Source organism: Solea solea, chromosome 12 (assembly GCF_958295425.1).
Source record: "Solea solea chromosome 12, fSolSol10.1, whole genome shotgun sequence".
NCBI classification, from domain to species: domain Eukaryota; kingdom Metazoa; phylum Chordata; class Actinopteri; order Pleuronectiformes; family Soleidae; genus Solea; species Solea solea.
In genome coordinates, this window is record NC_081145.1 from 11,778,591 (window position 1) to 11,798,126 (window position 19,536).

At 40.3% G+C, this 19,536-nt stretch overlaps 1 protein-coding gene across 3 annotated transcripts in view; it reads right to left on the bottom strand.

Annotated features, from left to right (window-relative positions):
- pde3a (phosphodiesterase 3A, cGMP-inhibited) overlaps positions 1 to 19,536 on the bottom strand; it is a 94,121-nt gene that overhangs the window by 25,655 nt on the left and 48,930 nt on the right. For all 3 annotated transcript variants that reach the window (XM_058645665.1, XM_058645664.1, XM_058645666.1), the window contains one exon: positions 5,969 to 6,019. In XM_058645665.1, the coding sequence (XP_058501648.1) occupies positions 5,969 to 6,019 (51 nt within the window). The remainder of the gene's footprint in view (positions 1 to 5,968; positions 6,020 to 19,536) is intronic.

Below are 19,536 nucleotides of genomic sequence, written 5' to 3' on the forward strand. Positions count from 1 at the left end.
ATCGATATTTCACACAGCTGATGGCTCTGATAACAGCTGATAACTATAGGCTGGCATGTTGGTAAAGCAAAAACACAGACAAGCCCAGATAAACACATTAATACACTGGGTGAGCTCAACTTCTTCACTTCACACCTCTTTTATCTTTGATATAACTGTCAGATTATAGATGTTTAATTGATTCAAAAAGAGTAAAGTTAAATACTAAAGTCAAGAAGTGTGTTAAATTATAGTTTAACACTTTCCTTGCTGATATATATATATATAATTTATACACATATATATATACATATATATATATATATATATACATATATATATATATACATATATATATATATATATATATATATATATACAAACTACAACTTGAATACTCAAGCCACAGTGCCAGAACATTTGGTCACACAGTTATCACAAATCTTCCAGAAGTCGAGTCACAAACGCTGTTGCTTTGTTTAATAAAACTATAAGCATCATTATGATTCCCCCAGAAAGTCAATCCATATACCAAACCTCGCACAGACGTTCTGTTATGACATTTCACCATGAATAACAACAGTGAACATGATCAATGTCCTTACTGTGTTAACACAGCTTGGAACAGCACATCAATAGACTTGCCATAGATTAACACCAGCACAGCAGTTCATGTAAACTCAACCAAGGGCCAGTCAAAACAAACCAGCGATCACTCCAGAGCAGTGAAAAGCTGTTTGTCCACACAGTTGCTCGGTACTTACGGCCCGACTCGACTATGTCTGTAGCTTTGGATGTAGTTAACTTCACTACAACTGGACCAGAATATTGTAAATAATTGTTACAGTTGTTCATTCATTCAATCATTCATTCATTCAATCATTGTCTACTGATTTATCCTCCATATGAGGGTCCTGGTGGGAGCTGGAGCCAATCCTAGCTCACATGGGGCGAAGGGCGGGGGAACAACCTGGGCGTCTTCACTTAGCTAACATTAGCTAAATTAGAGCTAAATCAAACACCACCCACCTCTGAATTGATACCAACAAATGCAACTAAAACTATAAACTATAAACTATAGGGAGCATGCAGCCTTCTATGCAACCACAACATTTGATTAACATATGTACTGTAGGGCCAGTTACTGTATATAAAACATAATACATTTGTTGATGTTCCTGCTGTACTCAAATATTTCCTTTTGCCAATAAATATGCAGAGGACAGATTAAGTGCCTTTGGTGGAACAAACAAATGTTTGATCCTGCTGTGTAATGACGTATTAATGGGAATGGGATACACAGACAGAAAGGTCCCGACATGCAGTTTTAACCCTTCCATACCCTCAACTTAACATACGGTCTCCTTCTACAACAATGACAAGGATGTGTTGGCTTCTTGAAATTGTGCAATGGTGAGATTATAATGGAGACCCAGAGGATGAATGAGATGAATGAGACAAATGTCTCATGGGTCTAGTGGAAAAGAAACTGGATTTGACTCCTTTAGTAAAAATAATTCAATAATTTAATAAAAAAAAAACAATGAGGACTACTGGTCCTGACAAGGTCAGTGTTTATGCCAGAAAAGGTCCTAAAGAGTACACACACACACACAGTGGTGCTTTCTTTGCAATTAACTCCACACAAAAACCCTCACACTGTGAGATATGTAGGAACAAGAAACTGTATATACTGTATACACATATGTGTGTGTGTGTTCTTAGGTTGATTGCATTTGCGCCTACCTCTCAGCATGTTTGAGAAATCCTTACCGCACCGTTTTCTATTTCAGTGGCAGCCCCGTCAGTTTAATGGCCATGATTACATCTGTCGAGATGGATTAGCTGAAGACGAGCCTGGGAGATGGTGATGTTCTCTGCTTAGAATACCAGTGCAGTGATACAGTGTGAATTGCGGCGGAACTGTAACACAAAACTCCGGCAAGACGTTCCTCATTCTCTCCCTCAGCACCGGACAGCCAAAATTACCCCCAGCAGCACAACACTTCCCACTCCCAAACCAAACCTCATCCCTACCATGACACAACTTCCTATAAAACTCCGATAGCAGCTAAGCCTGAAGCTGTGCTGAGCCACGTCCATGGCTGCAGGCAGGATACAAGTATTACATATTTTATTGAGGCTGTTTATTTACTGGGAAAGGTCAAGTCAATTGATCTCTAACACCAGCTCATCTCTAAGGAGAAGCTTGTTTTTCCTTCATCATCAATAAGTCAATAAGGATTAAAAAACCCATAAAGAAGGAGAGAATGAAGATAAATAAAGGTAAATAAAGTCAAAGCATTGTTTGAATGATCTGTAGTGCAAAGTCTAAAGTGTGTGGCACAAGTTCATTAGGGCAGGGGTTTCTTAAGCTCTCGAAGTAACACCATTATCGCCAACGTTAAAATACAGTGGTGTAAATAGGACGAATACTGGTACCGTAATGATACTGGTATAGTGAAATTAGAATAATTTCCTGTACACTATGGTCAAAATTCCTCAGCTCCACTCTGATCACACACCCCGGTATATATTATTGGTCAGTATTCCTGATACCAGTACCACCAGAGGAAGCTTGGGTACCACTGGTGGTACACGTACCACAGTCTGAGAACCATGGCATTAGGACTTTTCCAACTCAAATTTAACTAGTTACACAGCACATAAAGGCTTATGGAACTTGGAGCTTAAGACATGTGGCGTAGTCAGGTTTTGGGGTTACAAACAAGTGCCAGACGTCGGTGGTGATGAAACAGAAGCGCAGGTTTTCAGGCTATGATACGAATAATAATTGTTGTTTCATTTTTAAGACGACACATGGAGTCAGCACAATGCTTGTTATTTCTACTCTTGACTGAATCAGCAGTAGAACAGTTTACTAGTGGAAGTGAAGAAGAGACAGAACCAAAGCAGCAGATGAGTATGTGTGTCTGTGGACCCTCTGCCTCCACCGTCCACTGATCCTCTGTCCCATCAACGACTCCATTAGACTGTACAAAGGCACCAACATTCAACCTGCATTTAACTGATGATGAGGAGGAGGTACGCTGAAGTGCATCCCTGTCCGTGCAACAAGCAGAGAGTGTGTGCGTGTAAACTCAGGCTAATCTAATGCACCATTAAAATAAGCATAATAATACTCCGTCGTTAACTTTAGACCAGGTTTTTGTTGGTTAATGGCACAGTGGCTTTCTGCTGCCTAAAAATAGCAATGCGCCAACAATGCACATAACCACACCTCATTTAAAGACCAACACACCCACTCAAGTGCATTTGCTACCTCCAAAGTGTGGACGCTGGGTGTGAAAATGAAAACTTTGTCAGTTGGCAGACAGAACAGGTACACTATAAATACAATTCATCCAGTTTCTCTCAGCAAAATGACACCAGCTCAGAGGTTTTTTTGGCATTTCACGTCAACAAAAATAGGGCCTTGGAAACTGCACAAATTGCAAAATGTTTCTGTATCATTGGTGGCAGGTCTAATTATTTCCTCGGCAGAAAAGAAAAGTCAAAAGTGCAGGTAGTTAAATGTTTTCGTGCTCATACTGAATATTGCGACAGGGCCCATTTTAACGACCCCGCTACACCGTCATCATGACAGTCATCGTCTTCCAGACCCATGTTTCAATTGCTACTGATCTCGTGTTTGATGTGCCCACATTGATTTGGAGAAGTTTTCAACATGACTGCATAGTCATGGTTTGCCTCTGATGCAGCACTCTTCCAGGCTTTCTGTAATTTACAATAACAGTCACAAGATCCGGGCTTACAAACAGTCCTTTCTTCAATAATCTCCTGGGGTGATGTTCCAAAACCAATTTTCTTTCAAGTCAAAGACAAATATTTAAATAGCTCTCTCCATACATAACTTCACTGTCAATTCCTCAACTAAAACATCCACCACAAGCTTTCGACAGGGGAAAAAAAAAGATGCGGTTTGGAAATTGGGCCTGCTAATGTGCACATGTTGGCGAACACAAAAACACTGGAGATCAATCAAGTGCTCTGGTCACAGGAGAAAGAGCCTGTGATTTGCGTATCCTCGCTGCCATGACACAGGGACGTGCTAGCAGCCTTTCTGACCGTCAACCTGGACCAAATGAGAAGCAGAGCAGAGGGAACTTATCCACAAGATGGAGAGAGATGCCAACAAAAGCCCCAACTTCTTACATATTGTGTCAGTCTCTGAACTATTACAGGGGTGCGTTGCACTGATCCAAGTCAAAAAAAGACTGAATTGACCACTGAGTGTAAATGGCAGCTTGGGGAATGTATCAATCAAAGAATATTTGCTTTCCTACTAATCCCACAAAACAAATTGATTTGAGCCATGGACCATATTTTAATGGATTTCTTGCCTTTACTTGACTGCAGAAGAGGTTGGATTCAAGCGAAAGACTATGTGAGGAATTAGTGCTGAAACGATTAATCGATTAATCGATTACCAAATTAATCGACAACTATTTTGATAATCGATTAATCGGTTTGAGGCTTTTTTCATGATTAAAACAAGATTTTCGATCTTTTAAGCTTCCTTAAATGTGAATATTTTCTTCATTTCTTTGCTCTGGATAACAAAGAAATCTTAAAAGTGAATCATTTTGGGTTGTGGACATTTGAGAACATCATCATTTCCAGGTTTGACGAAAACTAATCAACATTTTTTAAGGTTTTCTGATATTTTATGGCCCAAACGATTAATCGATTAATCGATTATGAAAATAATCGTTAGTTGCAGCTCTATGAGGAATCTTCAAATAATACAGTCGTATCCCGTTCAAAAAATCTGTTTAATCCTGGGTTGAGATGTGTTTTTACCAGAGTGTTTAATTTGTTATCACTCCTGCAATACACCCAGGATTCTTCCTGTATTATTGTTGGAGTCTTCAAATAAGGACCAGGTGAATATGTTCTTTCTTTTTCATCTGCTCCTGTTGTGCTTCATTTCCTTCATTCAAGTTGTGACAGTATTGTGCTCAATATCAATTATTTCATCATTCAGAAAATCAGAGAAGTAAAATATACAAAATCTGAACCACTATAACACTGTGACTGAGAAATATGGGGATGTTGTTTTTTCTTCCTCCAACTCATTTTGTTTCCGGTGTGTCCATGACATCACAATTCATGCAGGGGTGATACAAACCACAGACAGGGCTGACCAACCACTGGCAATGGGAATGGTGTCAATCTTTTTAGAGTAGAGTTTTCATGGTTTTAGTCTGATTCGGGGGCAGATATACCATTACATGAGCCTCATATCTCAAGGAAATTATACAGAGTAAAATTTGATTTCAAACCTCCTTCTGCGGCGCACAGTCAGGATCACTTATCATGAAAAACTTCTCCTCAAACACACCGTTGCCGCATCCATTATTCCCAAACACTATATTGTCATCATTGAGGCAGAGGCCACTCAGGATATCCTCCTGATAAGCGAGCACACACTCATACTGTAGATGGTCATGTGACTGCCAAGGGCATTGTTTGTTCTCATTGTACTCCAGACTCCTGCCCAGTGGCTCTGTGGCTGTTCCTTGCATCAATTTTCAATTACAAACACTCCCCCCAAAAAGATGGAAAAGGTCATCTCAAAGATGTACATTATGTGTCCTGTGCCGACGCCTTCTACATTCAATTCTCTAGCCTTTAATAGTTTCTGCAGTGCCTTACAGCGAACTCACTGGCCAACGTCCTTAAGACTAACAAGAGGACGACAAGGACGCTCGATGGAAGTAACACCTCTGGACATGCTGTTTAACCAGGGCTCAAATGAACGGGAGACCAGGCCCTGTTAGTGGTAGGACTTTTGCTATTTGTGTCATTTATAAGGTGTGTGTCGGCAAGTAACAGAGATCAGGGGGCTTGTTCCATTGTATGTGTTTGTTTATTTGTGTGTGTGTGTGTGTGTGTGTGTTTTCCTGTCAGCTGTTTATCATTATTATTATTTCCAGTGGGTCGCTCTTCTGTGGACAGTGCTAACCTGTGATCCTCGGGAGCCTCTCTTGTGGTCCCAGTCCGAGCGAGGGAGCATCTGTGAGAAAAACAGAGAGAGAAACATGTTCAAATTGCCGTCCTGGACATCCTGTTTTCTGTGAGTGTCCTACAACAGAGGCAACACCATCATGGAGCTGTGTTGTGCTGCAGAAGAAAAGAGGAGGAGCAGGCAAAGTGAGGCAAAGAGCAGAGGAAGTGAGGGGGATGCTAATGCTCATAAATGCCAAAAAAAATTTGCTTTATCTGTTTATTTTTTTTAAATTTCTTTTAGACCTCTGATGTGATTTCACAGCCAGGTTTGGTTCACTTGAGCTCATATTCAGTGCCTAAAGGGGCTGCAGGAGGATGAAGATTTGTTCACACTGTCTAATTACCAGCCACCATGTCCTCCCACCAGCCTTGTAAACCTGTTCTCCACTTTCTCGGGGAGTCACCAAATGCATCAGCTTTGAAGATCAGTTTGGTGAACATACTGCACAAGAACCAAGTCAACATCAACCCCCCCACTCTCCACTGACAGGGCTCTCTGCCCCAGAACTGAAAAATCCCAGAGGAGCCGAGCATGTTGCTGTGACAAATCGCTGCTGCACACACAGTGAGGCAGGCGGCTGCGTATAAGAGTCAGGTGTAATTTACTTACTCAATGGAGGTCATCAAGTTATGTTTCTTTAAATAGGGAAAACATTAGGGAAACTGTGTGTGTTTCTTTGCCAGAGTCATGGGTCTGTGTGGACAACAGTATTGTTTTATGCTGCTTCAGTTTGAACAAACACTAGTGGAGATATTGCTCCATTTGCCTTATTAGGAAGTTCAGCTTATCACTGACTGTTGTCATTCAGTGATATTTCTATAGTGACATGAAGACAGAAGAATGTTTATCCAGTATACGTGTGTAATGTTCCTTCCTTCATTCCAATGAACACACATTCTCATATTCACATTTACAGCCAAATAAGAGCGTCCAATTAACCCTAATCCCCATGTCTGTTATATTGCTTTCTCTAAATGAGTCTGTGTTTCTTACGGTAAAAAAAAAAAAACAGCAGTGTGTAAAAAAAAAATAATAGTAAAAAAGAAAATTAATGTTCATGACGTAATGGACAATGAAGGCCAATTCAAATAAATTTAACAAGCCACCAGGTCTTGTTTCGAACAGAAAGCTCAACATCTCAGCTAATTGGCTTCACTGGCACAATGGGAGCGTGGTTTGATTACATAATGATCAACACGAGCCAACATAAACAAACAACACTCGAGCTGTGATCACATTTCCACTTGAAATATTGCTAATATTTAAATCAAAACAATGGAAATCACAATTCGAACCACTAAGAAAATCGCAGACAAATATCTTTCACATGACAAAATGGAAAAAACTACAAATGTGGGGAAGGGATGTGTATTCAAGCAGGACTCCCTCATAAGTAAAATCCTGTCTGAGGCCTTTTAAGACCCTTCCTGTAAATCAAGTTGGGAATTACAGTGCGAGGACTCCTGAGTTTTACATTTTGATCAGCAAATGTCTCGGGAACATATGAAGTAAGACAGGATACAAGGCGTCGCCTGTGTCTCCTTTGTGGGATAGTTATTGTACACCTCATCCTCTGGTCAAGGTTCTGGCAACAATGCGTATGGTCCCACAAAAATGCTAACCTTGACAGTGTGCAAACAAGTTCACCGACAGAACAGGCACACACAATGTGGTGCACGCCCATTCATAAAGTACAACAGCCACAGTTTAGTAGACATTTAGGAGGTTGTAAAACATGTAATATGAAGGTTTTGCCCTCTCATAACAAACAGTTTCATTCTCTCATCCACCATTTTCTAACCTAGGCACCACAGTTATGATGAGTCTTCCCTGCATTGGTATCTAAGTAACTTTAAAGCTCCGTCAAAAAAAAACGTGCAAGATGGAAAATGAAGTCAACAGCAATCATCTGTGTAAGGGGCCTGTGTATGAAATGTAAATTACTGTAAATGATAGCATTAGCCAGCCAGTGAGTGGTTTGGTCTTATCCTTTGTGACTCTGATGACGGGGTTTGCTGTTATAAGACCTGGCAGTGGGCTCCTCCATGGTCGCAGCAGAGTCCTGTTCTATTACAAGGTCCTTGTGTCAGTGAGGTTCTCCAGGCACGTTCACATAAACAGTCTTTTGGTCTTACAGACTTATGTAACTCAACCCTTCATCTCCCTGCTCTGAGTGAGACAGACCCTGACTACAGAGATGGCTGCATGGTCCCTTTGATGTACCAGTACAAAAAAAAAACCCTCACAAAATCAAAACTGAGCATTACATTTGCTTAGTGCAGATAAAATCTTCCTCAGGGCGACTTTACACGCCACAGAGAAGTTCATTTCCACTGAGACTCGCTCAGACATGGACAAAAATCAACAAATACATGTGGATGATGTACTACTCACTTACTAAATCAAACAGGGGGATGCAGTCTGTGCCACTGTGGTCTAATGTGTTTCTCTGAAGTGTGGAAAAATCGGTGGACACAATTTCAAACTTTGGTTTTACTGATTTCACTCGTAAAATCATCGGCGTTGGAATAAACCAGAAAATCCCACTAACACCAGCATCATTTGTTTTCAGAGGCAAAAAGAAACAATGGTAACAAGGATTTAAAAAAAATAAAAAAAAACCTTGCTAAGGTCAAACAGGCTTATGGTTAATCTTATTTTACATCAAGATTCAAATATTATTTCTTCAAATGGGAGAAAATACCCTATCTCACAATGTGAGACAAAAGAATGCATGAAAAAAAAAATCCCAGATTGGCTTCTTTACCCAGTTCCACACCAAAATTTCACAGGCTCTTCTCTGGCCAATGCAGCATTCCTCCAAGAGGTTTGTTGTAAATCTGTTTAGTATGTTTTGCGTAATCTTGCAGAGACTTGGGGAAAAAAAGGCATCATAACAATATATGGCCTGTATAGTATATCACTGTAAAGAAAACAAGCAAGGCAATAAAGACGAAGCTATACATTTTATACTCAAGTCAGTTAGACCTTTCCACACAACAATGATTCAGTCCAAAAACAAGTCTTGTTCAGTCTTTATGACCTTGCTTTGCTCCAAGAGGATCAAAGAAGTCTAAGAATATACTCAAAACATCTGAGAGCACCCTGCCAATATAAGGTAAAAACCTCATATGAATGATTTCTTGGATATCTCCTGGTTTTTCATGGACACCCCCCGGGTAGTATATCACTGTATCGCAGGGGAGGCACTAACGTTTCCAAATGGATTTGTTTGTGTCTTCATTGCACCTAATGGGAAAAATAACAACTTTGGAGAAGTTATGCCCTTTGTTTCACCCTCTGCTAGATTCATTATGCTGCCTCATAACTCAGAGTAAGCCTGGTCTAGTACTGGGTTTCCATCACTTACAGCAATACTCAAGATTTAAGGGAGACAAAAAAAAATAAAAAATGGAAGTATGTCTTTCAATTACAGCATGATACCCACCAAATAATATGATACACTCAATGAGGTCTGAGGCATTTTATGGTATTTTTTGCTCCATTGTAAGTAGATTTTGCTGATTTACTCCAGATCCAGAATAACAAAAACAAGAGTGACAGAGAATTCTCTATACATTTCTGCATATTGTGTCAGCAGGTTCATTTCGCCTCAGTTAGGCTGGATTTTTGTTGTAGTTTTTGTCATTTATGATAATATTTCCTCATCATATATTAGGAGAGCCTTCTACATACCTCTTGGCAACTGGTGAGGTACACCCTGGATTTGATTTGTCCAGGTTCTTAAATACCCGTTTGATTTCTGCTTCAATAAAAATGTATTTCATATGTGTTACTCGTAGGCCTCCATCCATTGTCTACCACTTTATCCTCCACATGAGGGTCTCTGGAGCCGATCCCAGCTGACACATGGCCAAGTGTGGGGTCGGTCGCCAGTCCATAACAGGGCCAAGACACAGAGATGAACAACCATTCACACTCACATTCACACCGACGGGCAAATTAAGTGTATAATTAACCTCTGCATGTTTTTGGACAGCGGGAGGAAACCAGAGAACCCGGAGGAAACACACATACACATGGAGAGAACATGCAAACTCCATGTCCTGGTTGCTTTGGCTAACCTGAGACCTCACTGCTGACAGTTGTCTTTGGAATTATTTTCTACATGAGGCCCGTAAACAGTGAGGTCACTGTAAGGTCTGGAATGTCAAGAGTAGCCTGACACATTATTCCTGGAAATGAAAGTCGCTGTCAACACTACAAACAAAATTAAATTTTTTTGTGTTGAAGCGAAAACAAAACTTGGACAAATTAAGTGAAGAAAAAAATAAGTGAGTGGGTGCTGGCATTAATATTAAACCCTCGCACAAACTTTTGAAATTATATTTCACGTTCAGCTGGACTGTATTTGTCCCCCTTCCCAAAAAAACAGGAAATGTGGACCTTATCCCAGTTTGTACAGTATAGTCCTTTCAAGAGGTAATCATTTTGTGGCCATAAGGAATGTGAATGTTCACAGTTTGAACACCCAGTTTTTAGCTCAATGACAGTTTGTTTAATGATGCAATTATTTGTTGCTGTTGCTGATTATTCTGCCTTGAGAACTGTGTTCTTCATCGGAAAAAGGTGCTCTGTCAAGCAATACTATCAGACCTGATTGAGGGTGTGTCGGTGTTGGTGGACACCGCAAGACGCATTTGTCCCATGAAACTGCTGAACAACAGGGTTTTATTAGCAGTAGAATACATTTTTGAAACTTTTGTTTTTTGGACCTAAAACATATTATTGCTGTTATTTCACATTTGCATATTAAACTGTAGAATTCATTATGCACTAACAAACACAGAGAGAGTCACGTGGAGCTGAGGTTTTATCAGCATTTGTCGGACATCTGGCTATATTTTAAAGTTATGCACTCTAGTTTTACAGTCATAACATCATGATAAAGGAAAAGCCGATGAGATAGAAAAAAAAAAAGCGACACAAAATATGACAACTGCCATCCAGCCATCCTCTTACTCAGGTTGTTAAGAGGGCAGGAGTGTGGATGCCAGTACAGCCATGCCCTGTACACCACCATGGCCCTGAGCCACAGCCCACTGCAGGCTGCCATGCCTCTGAGGTGCTGGGTAAACACCATGGTGTAATAGCACAAACAAACTACCGGATATGCATGTTGTTTAAGTTGTCCCAGCCAATAACCAGTCGGAAACCACTTCCCTGTGGTGGGAGCTGCAACAGCAGCATCCATATAGTGAAGTTCCACCTGTCTGAGCCTGATGAATTTAACTCACAGTATAGTTTATTACAGTATAGTATATAGTATAGATCAAAGGTGAAATGGAAGGTCTACAAGATGGTAGTCAGGCCAGCTAGGATGTATGGCTTGGAGACAGTGGCACTGTCCAAAAGACAGGAGGCAGAGCTGGAGATGAGCTGAAGATGCTGAGAATTCCTTTGGGAGATACCAGGATGGACAGTATTAGAAATAAGCATATTCAAGGGACAGCTCAGGTTGAACGGTTTAGAAATAAAGTAAGAGAGGCATGGTTTGATAGTTTGGTCAGGTGCGGTGGAGGAATAGTGAATATATTTGACAAAGGATGTTGAACATGGAGCTGCCGGGCAGGCGAAAAAGAAATCCACAGAGAAGGTTCATGGATGTTGTGAAAAAGGACATAAGAACAGTTGGTGTAACAGAAGAGGACACAAGGGGACAGGGCAAGATTAAGACCCTTCCTGTAAATCAGGGCAAGATTGAGGCAGTTGAATAATAGAAGTTTTAGTAATAGAACTAGACAACCAGCTCCAACCTTTCCATTCTGTGGAACCTTTCCCTTGGGGTTCCAAAGAAAAATGGTACAGTCAGGGTAGAAACACCTCACTCCCTAGCGATTTGTGTAAATATCCCATGGAAGTCGAGGCAAACGCAGTCTACTCTCATACAAACAGTCACAAACTGAGCTGAAAAAAGAGCTGCTGGCTGTCCTCCATTGTTTGTTGTTGTGTCGCATTCAATGTCGTTAGGTGTCGTTGCGGCAATCGGGCCCAGCCCACACCCCACCTACCAAGTAAAGATAACTGTTCTCAGCTGAGACACAAGCCTGACCCAGGACTTTACCATTAGCCCCATGATGGAAACACAGCATTAGAGAATAGTAATTAATATTTTGATGGTATCTCATGTGGTAATGCTGCATCTTGTGGTAAAGTAAATATTGCTCTGAAGCTTTTAATTATATCGCAACTCAAATCCCAACCGCAATATATGTCAGAAAATATGCAAGTGGACATTTACACTACTACTATTACTATTACACAGAGGCACCCTCCATAACCCTAGGTCACAGTAGCATTGACTATTATCCCTTTTATAATTAAAAATTCTATTCCCTACTGCTACCATTGCTAATAAGCGACCAACTGCACTCTCCGAATGAGTTTGACCTCAATGCTGTCTGACACAGCTGAGTCATCTCAGGGTCTCTTGGTACAGTGGAGTGGAATCTGATCCAGGCCAGATTGACTGTGGATCTAATCCCATACATATCCTGGATCAGGTCTCAATCTCCATGGTTCAGGAAAACCCACAAGGACCTTTATTTCAGAGCACTTGTCTAAATCAGTTTGGGAAGGGGAAAGGAAACAGCCTTGTCCTAATATAGCTCTGTGCAAGATAATTGCTCGCAGTGTTTCTTTATCATTCATTCATGATCAGACTACGTTTTCTGCTGCTTCCCACATCATTTTTTTTTGTCCCTCATTTACTTGTTTGATATAAGAGGAGTTGATGTGTGTCTACTTGGATTTTCAGTAGCTGTATTCACATTAGTCCAGTGGATTCACTGGGACCCAAATTCAGTGTCAACTGAGGGCATAGTTACAGGAAATGCCAACTAGAGATCTACAGGAGAAGCAGAAAAGAGAGAGAGAGCGCTACTCTGTCATGGTTGAGTTCATTAAAGTGGTTCTGAAGAACCAGGAGATGAGCCTGCAGGATTTCCAAACAGCTTGACCGTAGGGTTTTATGCACCATCTCTGTCCAATTAAACTCTCTATGCTCTAAAGGTCTGCAAAGTCTCTGGGAATCTTCTTTCTTACTCCTCTGTTGTTACTTATCACTTTTCTAAAAAAATATTCTGACATCCACTGTGCTTGGCATCCCTGCACCCACTTTCACCTCAGCCCATGAAGGAAAGTAGGTCAGATTCTATTAGGTCTTAGTAGGCTTCAGAAAAGACAGCAGCTAAGTCAGAACATCACCAAGGCATATATTCATGACTATCCTTGCATTTATTTTTATTTTGCAAAATGCTGGAGCCACACTTAACTCTACAGTATGTCTATCTTACTGTCTTTGAACATTAGGTGTAATCTTGTTTTGCACCTGTAGATGGAGGTATTCTCATGATTAGTGTCATATTCTCTTGGGACTGTCTTTTATTTTTACACTTTTGTCAAGAATTATGACAATTCATATTTGCAGGATGAATGATGAGGACATTTTTGCTGGACTGGTTGGAATGAAATGAATATAAATCCAGTCAAAAATATAATTAGCATACATTTTGACATTTCAATTAATTGCTATCTCAGGCTTGAGTGCAGGGAGCTTTGATAATTAAACCCCCTGGTCTACCTGGTGCTCTTTATCTGTTTCTCACTGAAGTGTAGACAGAAACAGGCCACAACGTCAGGAAGATTATATTTTGTTACCTTATATGTTAGCCTCAGAGATTTCTAAATTTAGCTGTGACTGCACAAACAGCCTATATCTGCTATGTAATTTAACAACATTGTTAATAATAGCGAGAGCATTTTTTCATATACAATAAGATATAAAAGACGGAGAGGAAATTTAGACGAATAGGGTATTTATATTTGTTGTATTTACTTCATACTTCATACTAAATCACCATCATCCTCCTCGGAGAATTTCTTCATTAACTGAATTTCACTGGACACAAGGTAACAGTAACTCAAGGAGGGAAAAGACAAAAAAAAAGATATAGGGTTGCAAGGCTTAACTCCAGAAACACACTCATTTCTGACCCATAGTATCTGGCTCCAGGTCCAGGTGACTCCAAAAGCACCCCCCCACCTTTTCCTCCACCACTTCCTTCCACCCTGAGCATGACAGCCGTCTGGACAGGACACCTATAAATTCGTCCCTGGCTGCCTGCTGTGGGGAGAGTATGGAGAGTCATTCCTCTTCACGCTGGCTAATGTTTTACAGGTTTTACCATGGGGGTCAGTCATCGTGGGTCATTTGCGTCATCGCTGGAGGGAACTATTGAAGTGGGCTGCCAAAGTGGAGGAGGCTATGTGAAGGGAATGAGGAACACATTTGTGTGTACACGGAGATTAGCACATGCACACACCTAAAAGCTGTTCGGCATCTACAGCCTCTCACGTTCTCTGCTCCATGTGCCGGTCTGTAAGGCGCACACAGACTTAATGAACAAAACCACACGTGCATGGTCTGTGCAGTAAAAACATGCATATGCACAAATATGATCCTATGATATCGCTCGCGCACACAAGCGAAGCGCTTTGTTTACACACATGCTAACACACACACACACACTCACACACTCTTCACACATTCTCACTACAACTCTTCTAATTTCTGAAGTGTGACTAGTGGGAATCATCATCTTTACATTTCCTGGGAGAGACTTAGTCGGATCCTCCAAGAATCCCAGTGTAGGAATCTCTCGTGGAAATGGATGCAATGGCCTTACAAAAATAAACAAACAACAATGCACATGATGGCATGCACATGAGTCACAGACAAAGAGAAAATCTCCCCATGACAGGCAATTTCAAAAAGCCACAACCATGTAGTATCTATTTTTCTGAAATATTATTTATGTACACACTGTTTTCCTTTGCTTATGTGTCCGAGCTGGCTCCCTCTCAAGCAGCTAGGTTCCCAGTGCCGCACTTTCAGCTGGGCAAAAAAGAGGGGATCTGGCTGGCTAGACCTGGCAGCCCACCTCAAAACAGCATGCCAAAGCCATTAGTGTATAATGGTCCAGTCAGGATTGCTGCTGGGGCCTGGAGAGCTGAGAAGGGAACACAGCACTCACTTGTTTGTTTGTTTTACAACCCTCAGCCCTGTTCAGTCTGCAAGGTGCCAATAGGCTTTGTGTGGTTTGATTCACAGTTGTGTACAGGGTGTCAACAGAAGTGACACAAGCACACTTATTTCAAAGAGTCATGTCCGAATAAACCAGTTCTGACATTGTAGTTCATTTGATAAATCCAAGGGTGTCTTTTTTTGTCTCCTGAAATACAGAGAAAATCAACTCCTCTCACTCGGTGGTCGAAACAGTCGAAACAAGATGACTGCACCTGCTCGGTGGATAAGATACACATCACAGGGATTCAGCAAAGTCACTTACATGCTTTTCATGTGTTGTTTGCCTGGTTTGATCTTCATAAAAAAAAGAAGAAGAAGAAAAAAAAGATGGACAGCAATGAGATAAAGAGTGCATTTCCCCATCATCCATCAACTTAGTGATTCAGCCCTTGAGTCTACTTCAGCCACTTGGGCATTTTCCAACTGAGCTTTCACTACAAGATGGAAATGGTAATATTGATTTATGTGTCTTCTTAAAGACTCCAGTGTTTATGAATTTCATTTTGAAAGGCCAGAGGATTTAAAGTGTAGGCTGATAAAAAGGGTTAAGCTACATTTTCCCCTGTTCTGTTGCTAGTCGGTTTTATTTAAGCTATTAAAAATTGGATGGATTTGTGCTTGTTTTGTGCTCAGTGCAGGTTTCAGAAAACAAGCTGGGTGTTACAGTTCCACCATAAAATGTTTTTTATGAAGCCATAAGTCTGACCTGACAGGATGCAATATTTCTTTTGGAGGAGGTGATCTACGTCAAGAGAGATTTTCGAAGTTAATCAACAGTTGAATAACAAACTATTTGGACACGACCTTGAACGCAAGAACTGAGGAAAACACACTGGGCTTTTGAAACATTTCGACATAATGTTGAAATCCAGATTTCGGATATTACACTGATGAAGCTAAATAGCTTAATATTAGTTTTAAGACAATTTAGTGAAAAAGAAATGGGAATAGAAGACTATAGAGTTCAGTAAAAGCCAACGCAAATAAGGGAATTTGTGCATACAGGTTGCCTCGGTACATCATTTCACCTTTTATGCGCACACCTGACTCAAAGCAAGGTAAGCGCTCGGTGTTCTGTCTGTGCTTGTCAGAGCGAGGACCACACAAGCATGCACACGCAGAGCACACACACGCACAGAACACACACCACTCAGCTGCACACGGAACATTTACAATCCCGTCCCCATTCCCACAGGAGTCCAGTAAACAGGCAGCGACTGCCCGCTCAGGCATAAGCCTTTATAAATCACTGATGTAGAAATGTACCATCAGGACAATACCTATGAACTGCCTGATGTGCGCAACGTGCATGTGTGTGAATGCCAGCTTCTAATAAAGAGCATGTGTACCTGTGTGGGGGTATAAATCTCTGCTTCCTCTTTTGCAGGTGGAAGGATTTGCATTACACAGACTCCGAGAAGATGCTCCGGTCAGAAACCCTATGGGCAGGTTTTCCGCCATTCGCTTGGAGAACGCTTTCTGTCTATTTTTCTCTGAGGGCTCTGGTTCCCCAGGTATAATGAGGGAATGCAGGGGTCTTCAGGGACCATGAAGGTAGAGGGACCTTCACTAACATGCTGCGGTGGGCTTCTCGCTATGAGGAAAGAGACAGAGCCAGCCATTAGGATGGAGCCATCACACTGCTGTGGCAGCTGGGCATTCACTGGAGAAATACACTGTAGGTGTCCCGAGTGACTTGTCCTCTCTCGCTGGGACTCACTGGGAAATATCCACCAATACACAATATCTCAAATCTTAAAGCACCTTAATAAAATATGATGAGATAATAACCAAAGATAGTTAGTTATGATAATGTGTTTTTACTGTGTCATGTGCCAGTATTTGAGCTATAATTGAGGTATCTCAGAGTTCAGAATCCTTCAAATGAATGGACTGAACCTCCTGGATTTCATGTCTCGTCTGAAACAACACACCCTAAACCAGGGGTGTTAAACGTACGGCCCGTGGGCCAGAACTGGTCCACCAGTGGGCCCAAGTCGGCCCCCATAATGAATTTGTGAAAATGTCACCGTATGTTTAGAATGTAATCATACGGTGAAATATTACATTTTGTAAATGGTTAACTTAGGCATAATATTGTTGAAATTGCACATATTTTGTTTCTTTCATTTAATTGATTTTATTGATTTAAGGTAAAACAAAGGGAAACATTCTGAGTGCTTGTTGTTAATAGGTTAGTATGCTATTATGAGATCAAATTGTGATGTATGTGGCCGCTGAACTAAAATGAGTATGACACCCCTGCCCTAAACTCTCACCTCTGTTTTAAAGTAGAGCTGTTTCAAATGTCTTGATGTCCCCTGAATGTACGAATAAAAAAAAAAATATTAATGACAGTTCAACTATGTCAGTGTTACATAACTATATATATAGTTGCATGCTTCTGATTTTTTTATTACTGTAAAGTGTTACACTGTTAAATTTAATTTTATTGGAACAGAACCAAATCACAAAATACACATAATTATCTCAAAATATAAGTTTTATATATCAATTCTTGATTTTCATAGGTTTCATAGAAGGTGTCAAACACACGCAGTAGTGAAATACTCAGTAACATCTACCTGTAGATGTAAGTGTAATGGCAAGACTGTTTAAGCCGTTTAATCCATTGTGTGCGCTGAGGATTTGGAATAGCATTAAGGCTGACCACAAGTTGCAAAAACTGTTTTATAATTTGTTTTCCTCTGGTGTTTCAGTTTGAATCTTAAACACAATATTTAAAAAAAAAAAAAAAGAGTCTTTTTGTAACAGCACAAACAGAGCCACTATGAAGAAACACTTTTCTCCATCACAACCACTGGCCCCGCCCACACTCGAGGTCAAGCGGCTACTTGTGTTTACCTAACAATGTGACCGCAGCTACAGTACATCCAGTGACGTCAGCTTGCATTCCACACATTCATCCTCCTCATTTCTCACTGATACTGTCTCAGATGATGAGGAGACGTGGGATCAGAGATCGTACGTTACAAAAGCAACAATCAGTCACTGGGACTGTGTTCACTACATTTATCTTTTCCAGCTCAAATAAACGTATACTACTTTGTATTTGCCATCTGTTTTTATAAAAAGTTGTGTACTTGTTGTGTGTGTGTGTGTGTGTGTGTGTAGCTATTGCCTGAAATAGTCTTCCTGTTCCACATGAAACATGGAATCCATAAATAATTGCAAAACTGCTGTCAGGAGATGGATACGGGAAAGAAACATCTCACAGCATGAATATATATGAATATTTCATTTTTTTTAACAACAGTATGTTTTTTTGTGCTTTAGCTTGTTCTACTGGGAGCTGCTTATTGATGAATGTGCTTTCCTGTCTTATGTTACGGTGGATAATATACAGTATGTAGTAGACCGGAAGGCACTGACTCCCAGAGCTAACAGGAGATTACATTTGCAGTTTTTATCATATACCAGACAGCATGGTTTATACAATATAATAAATGGTAATAGTGTGTTTGTTGGACTAAAATCTTCTAGCTAAAGCCCAAACACTGAGTGTTGAGTATATATATATATATATATATACATAACATAATCATGTGCCCAAACGCATTTTTGAAGGTAATGTAATGTTGTTTAGTGGATTTTAACAAAATTTACAATCAGTGAAGTTTCAAACTTGACACTAGATACTAGGGCTGAACAATTAATCAAAATTTGATCAAAACCGCAAAACAGCCGACTGTAAATTTCAAATCGAAGCAGGCGCAGTATTTGTTGAAGGCAAAATGTGTGTCATTTCAGATTATCGTAACAATTGTTTACAATATTTTAGTTTTTAAAAGTGACCAAGTCAACCGTTGAGTGACAAAATCTAGAAATCACATCTAGCCCAAAGCTAAGTGACTGCGTTTTGCTAAAAACTAACTACATGTGTGGTCTATGTTGCTTTGGATAACCCTCATCCAACTCTGGAAGAGAACCATAACATGTCCTTCACTGGAAAATCATTGAAAGTGAACAAATCCAAGCATGAAATTAAATGTCATAACAACTTATGTAAAATAATACACAATGTGTAAAATATTCTTTGATCTCTTAATATGTATTTTTCACCTTTAAATTTGATTTCAGCTGCAAAAAGTTGTCCATAGTGACAAAACGGTTGCTTGTTTTGTGTTGTGCTTGTTAATGTTTTTGCATTCTGTTGCTGGGAAAACACTGCAAAAAAAAAAAGAAAATAAACTCTCACAACCAGAAAAACGTAAAACAACAAAACTCTAAAAGACCTTCTAAATTCTTAGCCTGTCCTAAATAGGCATCTCTGCAGCACAGCTGAGGAAACAATTTGCTAAGACCTTTGCCTTTTACATTCTGCTCCCCACGCTATGCTCTAAAGACGCCACTGAACAGCAGGCTCATCTTGCTACCATCTGAGAGTCAGATG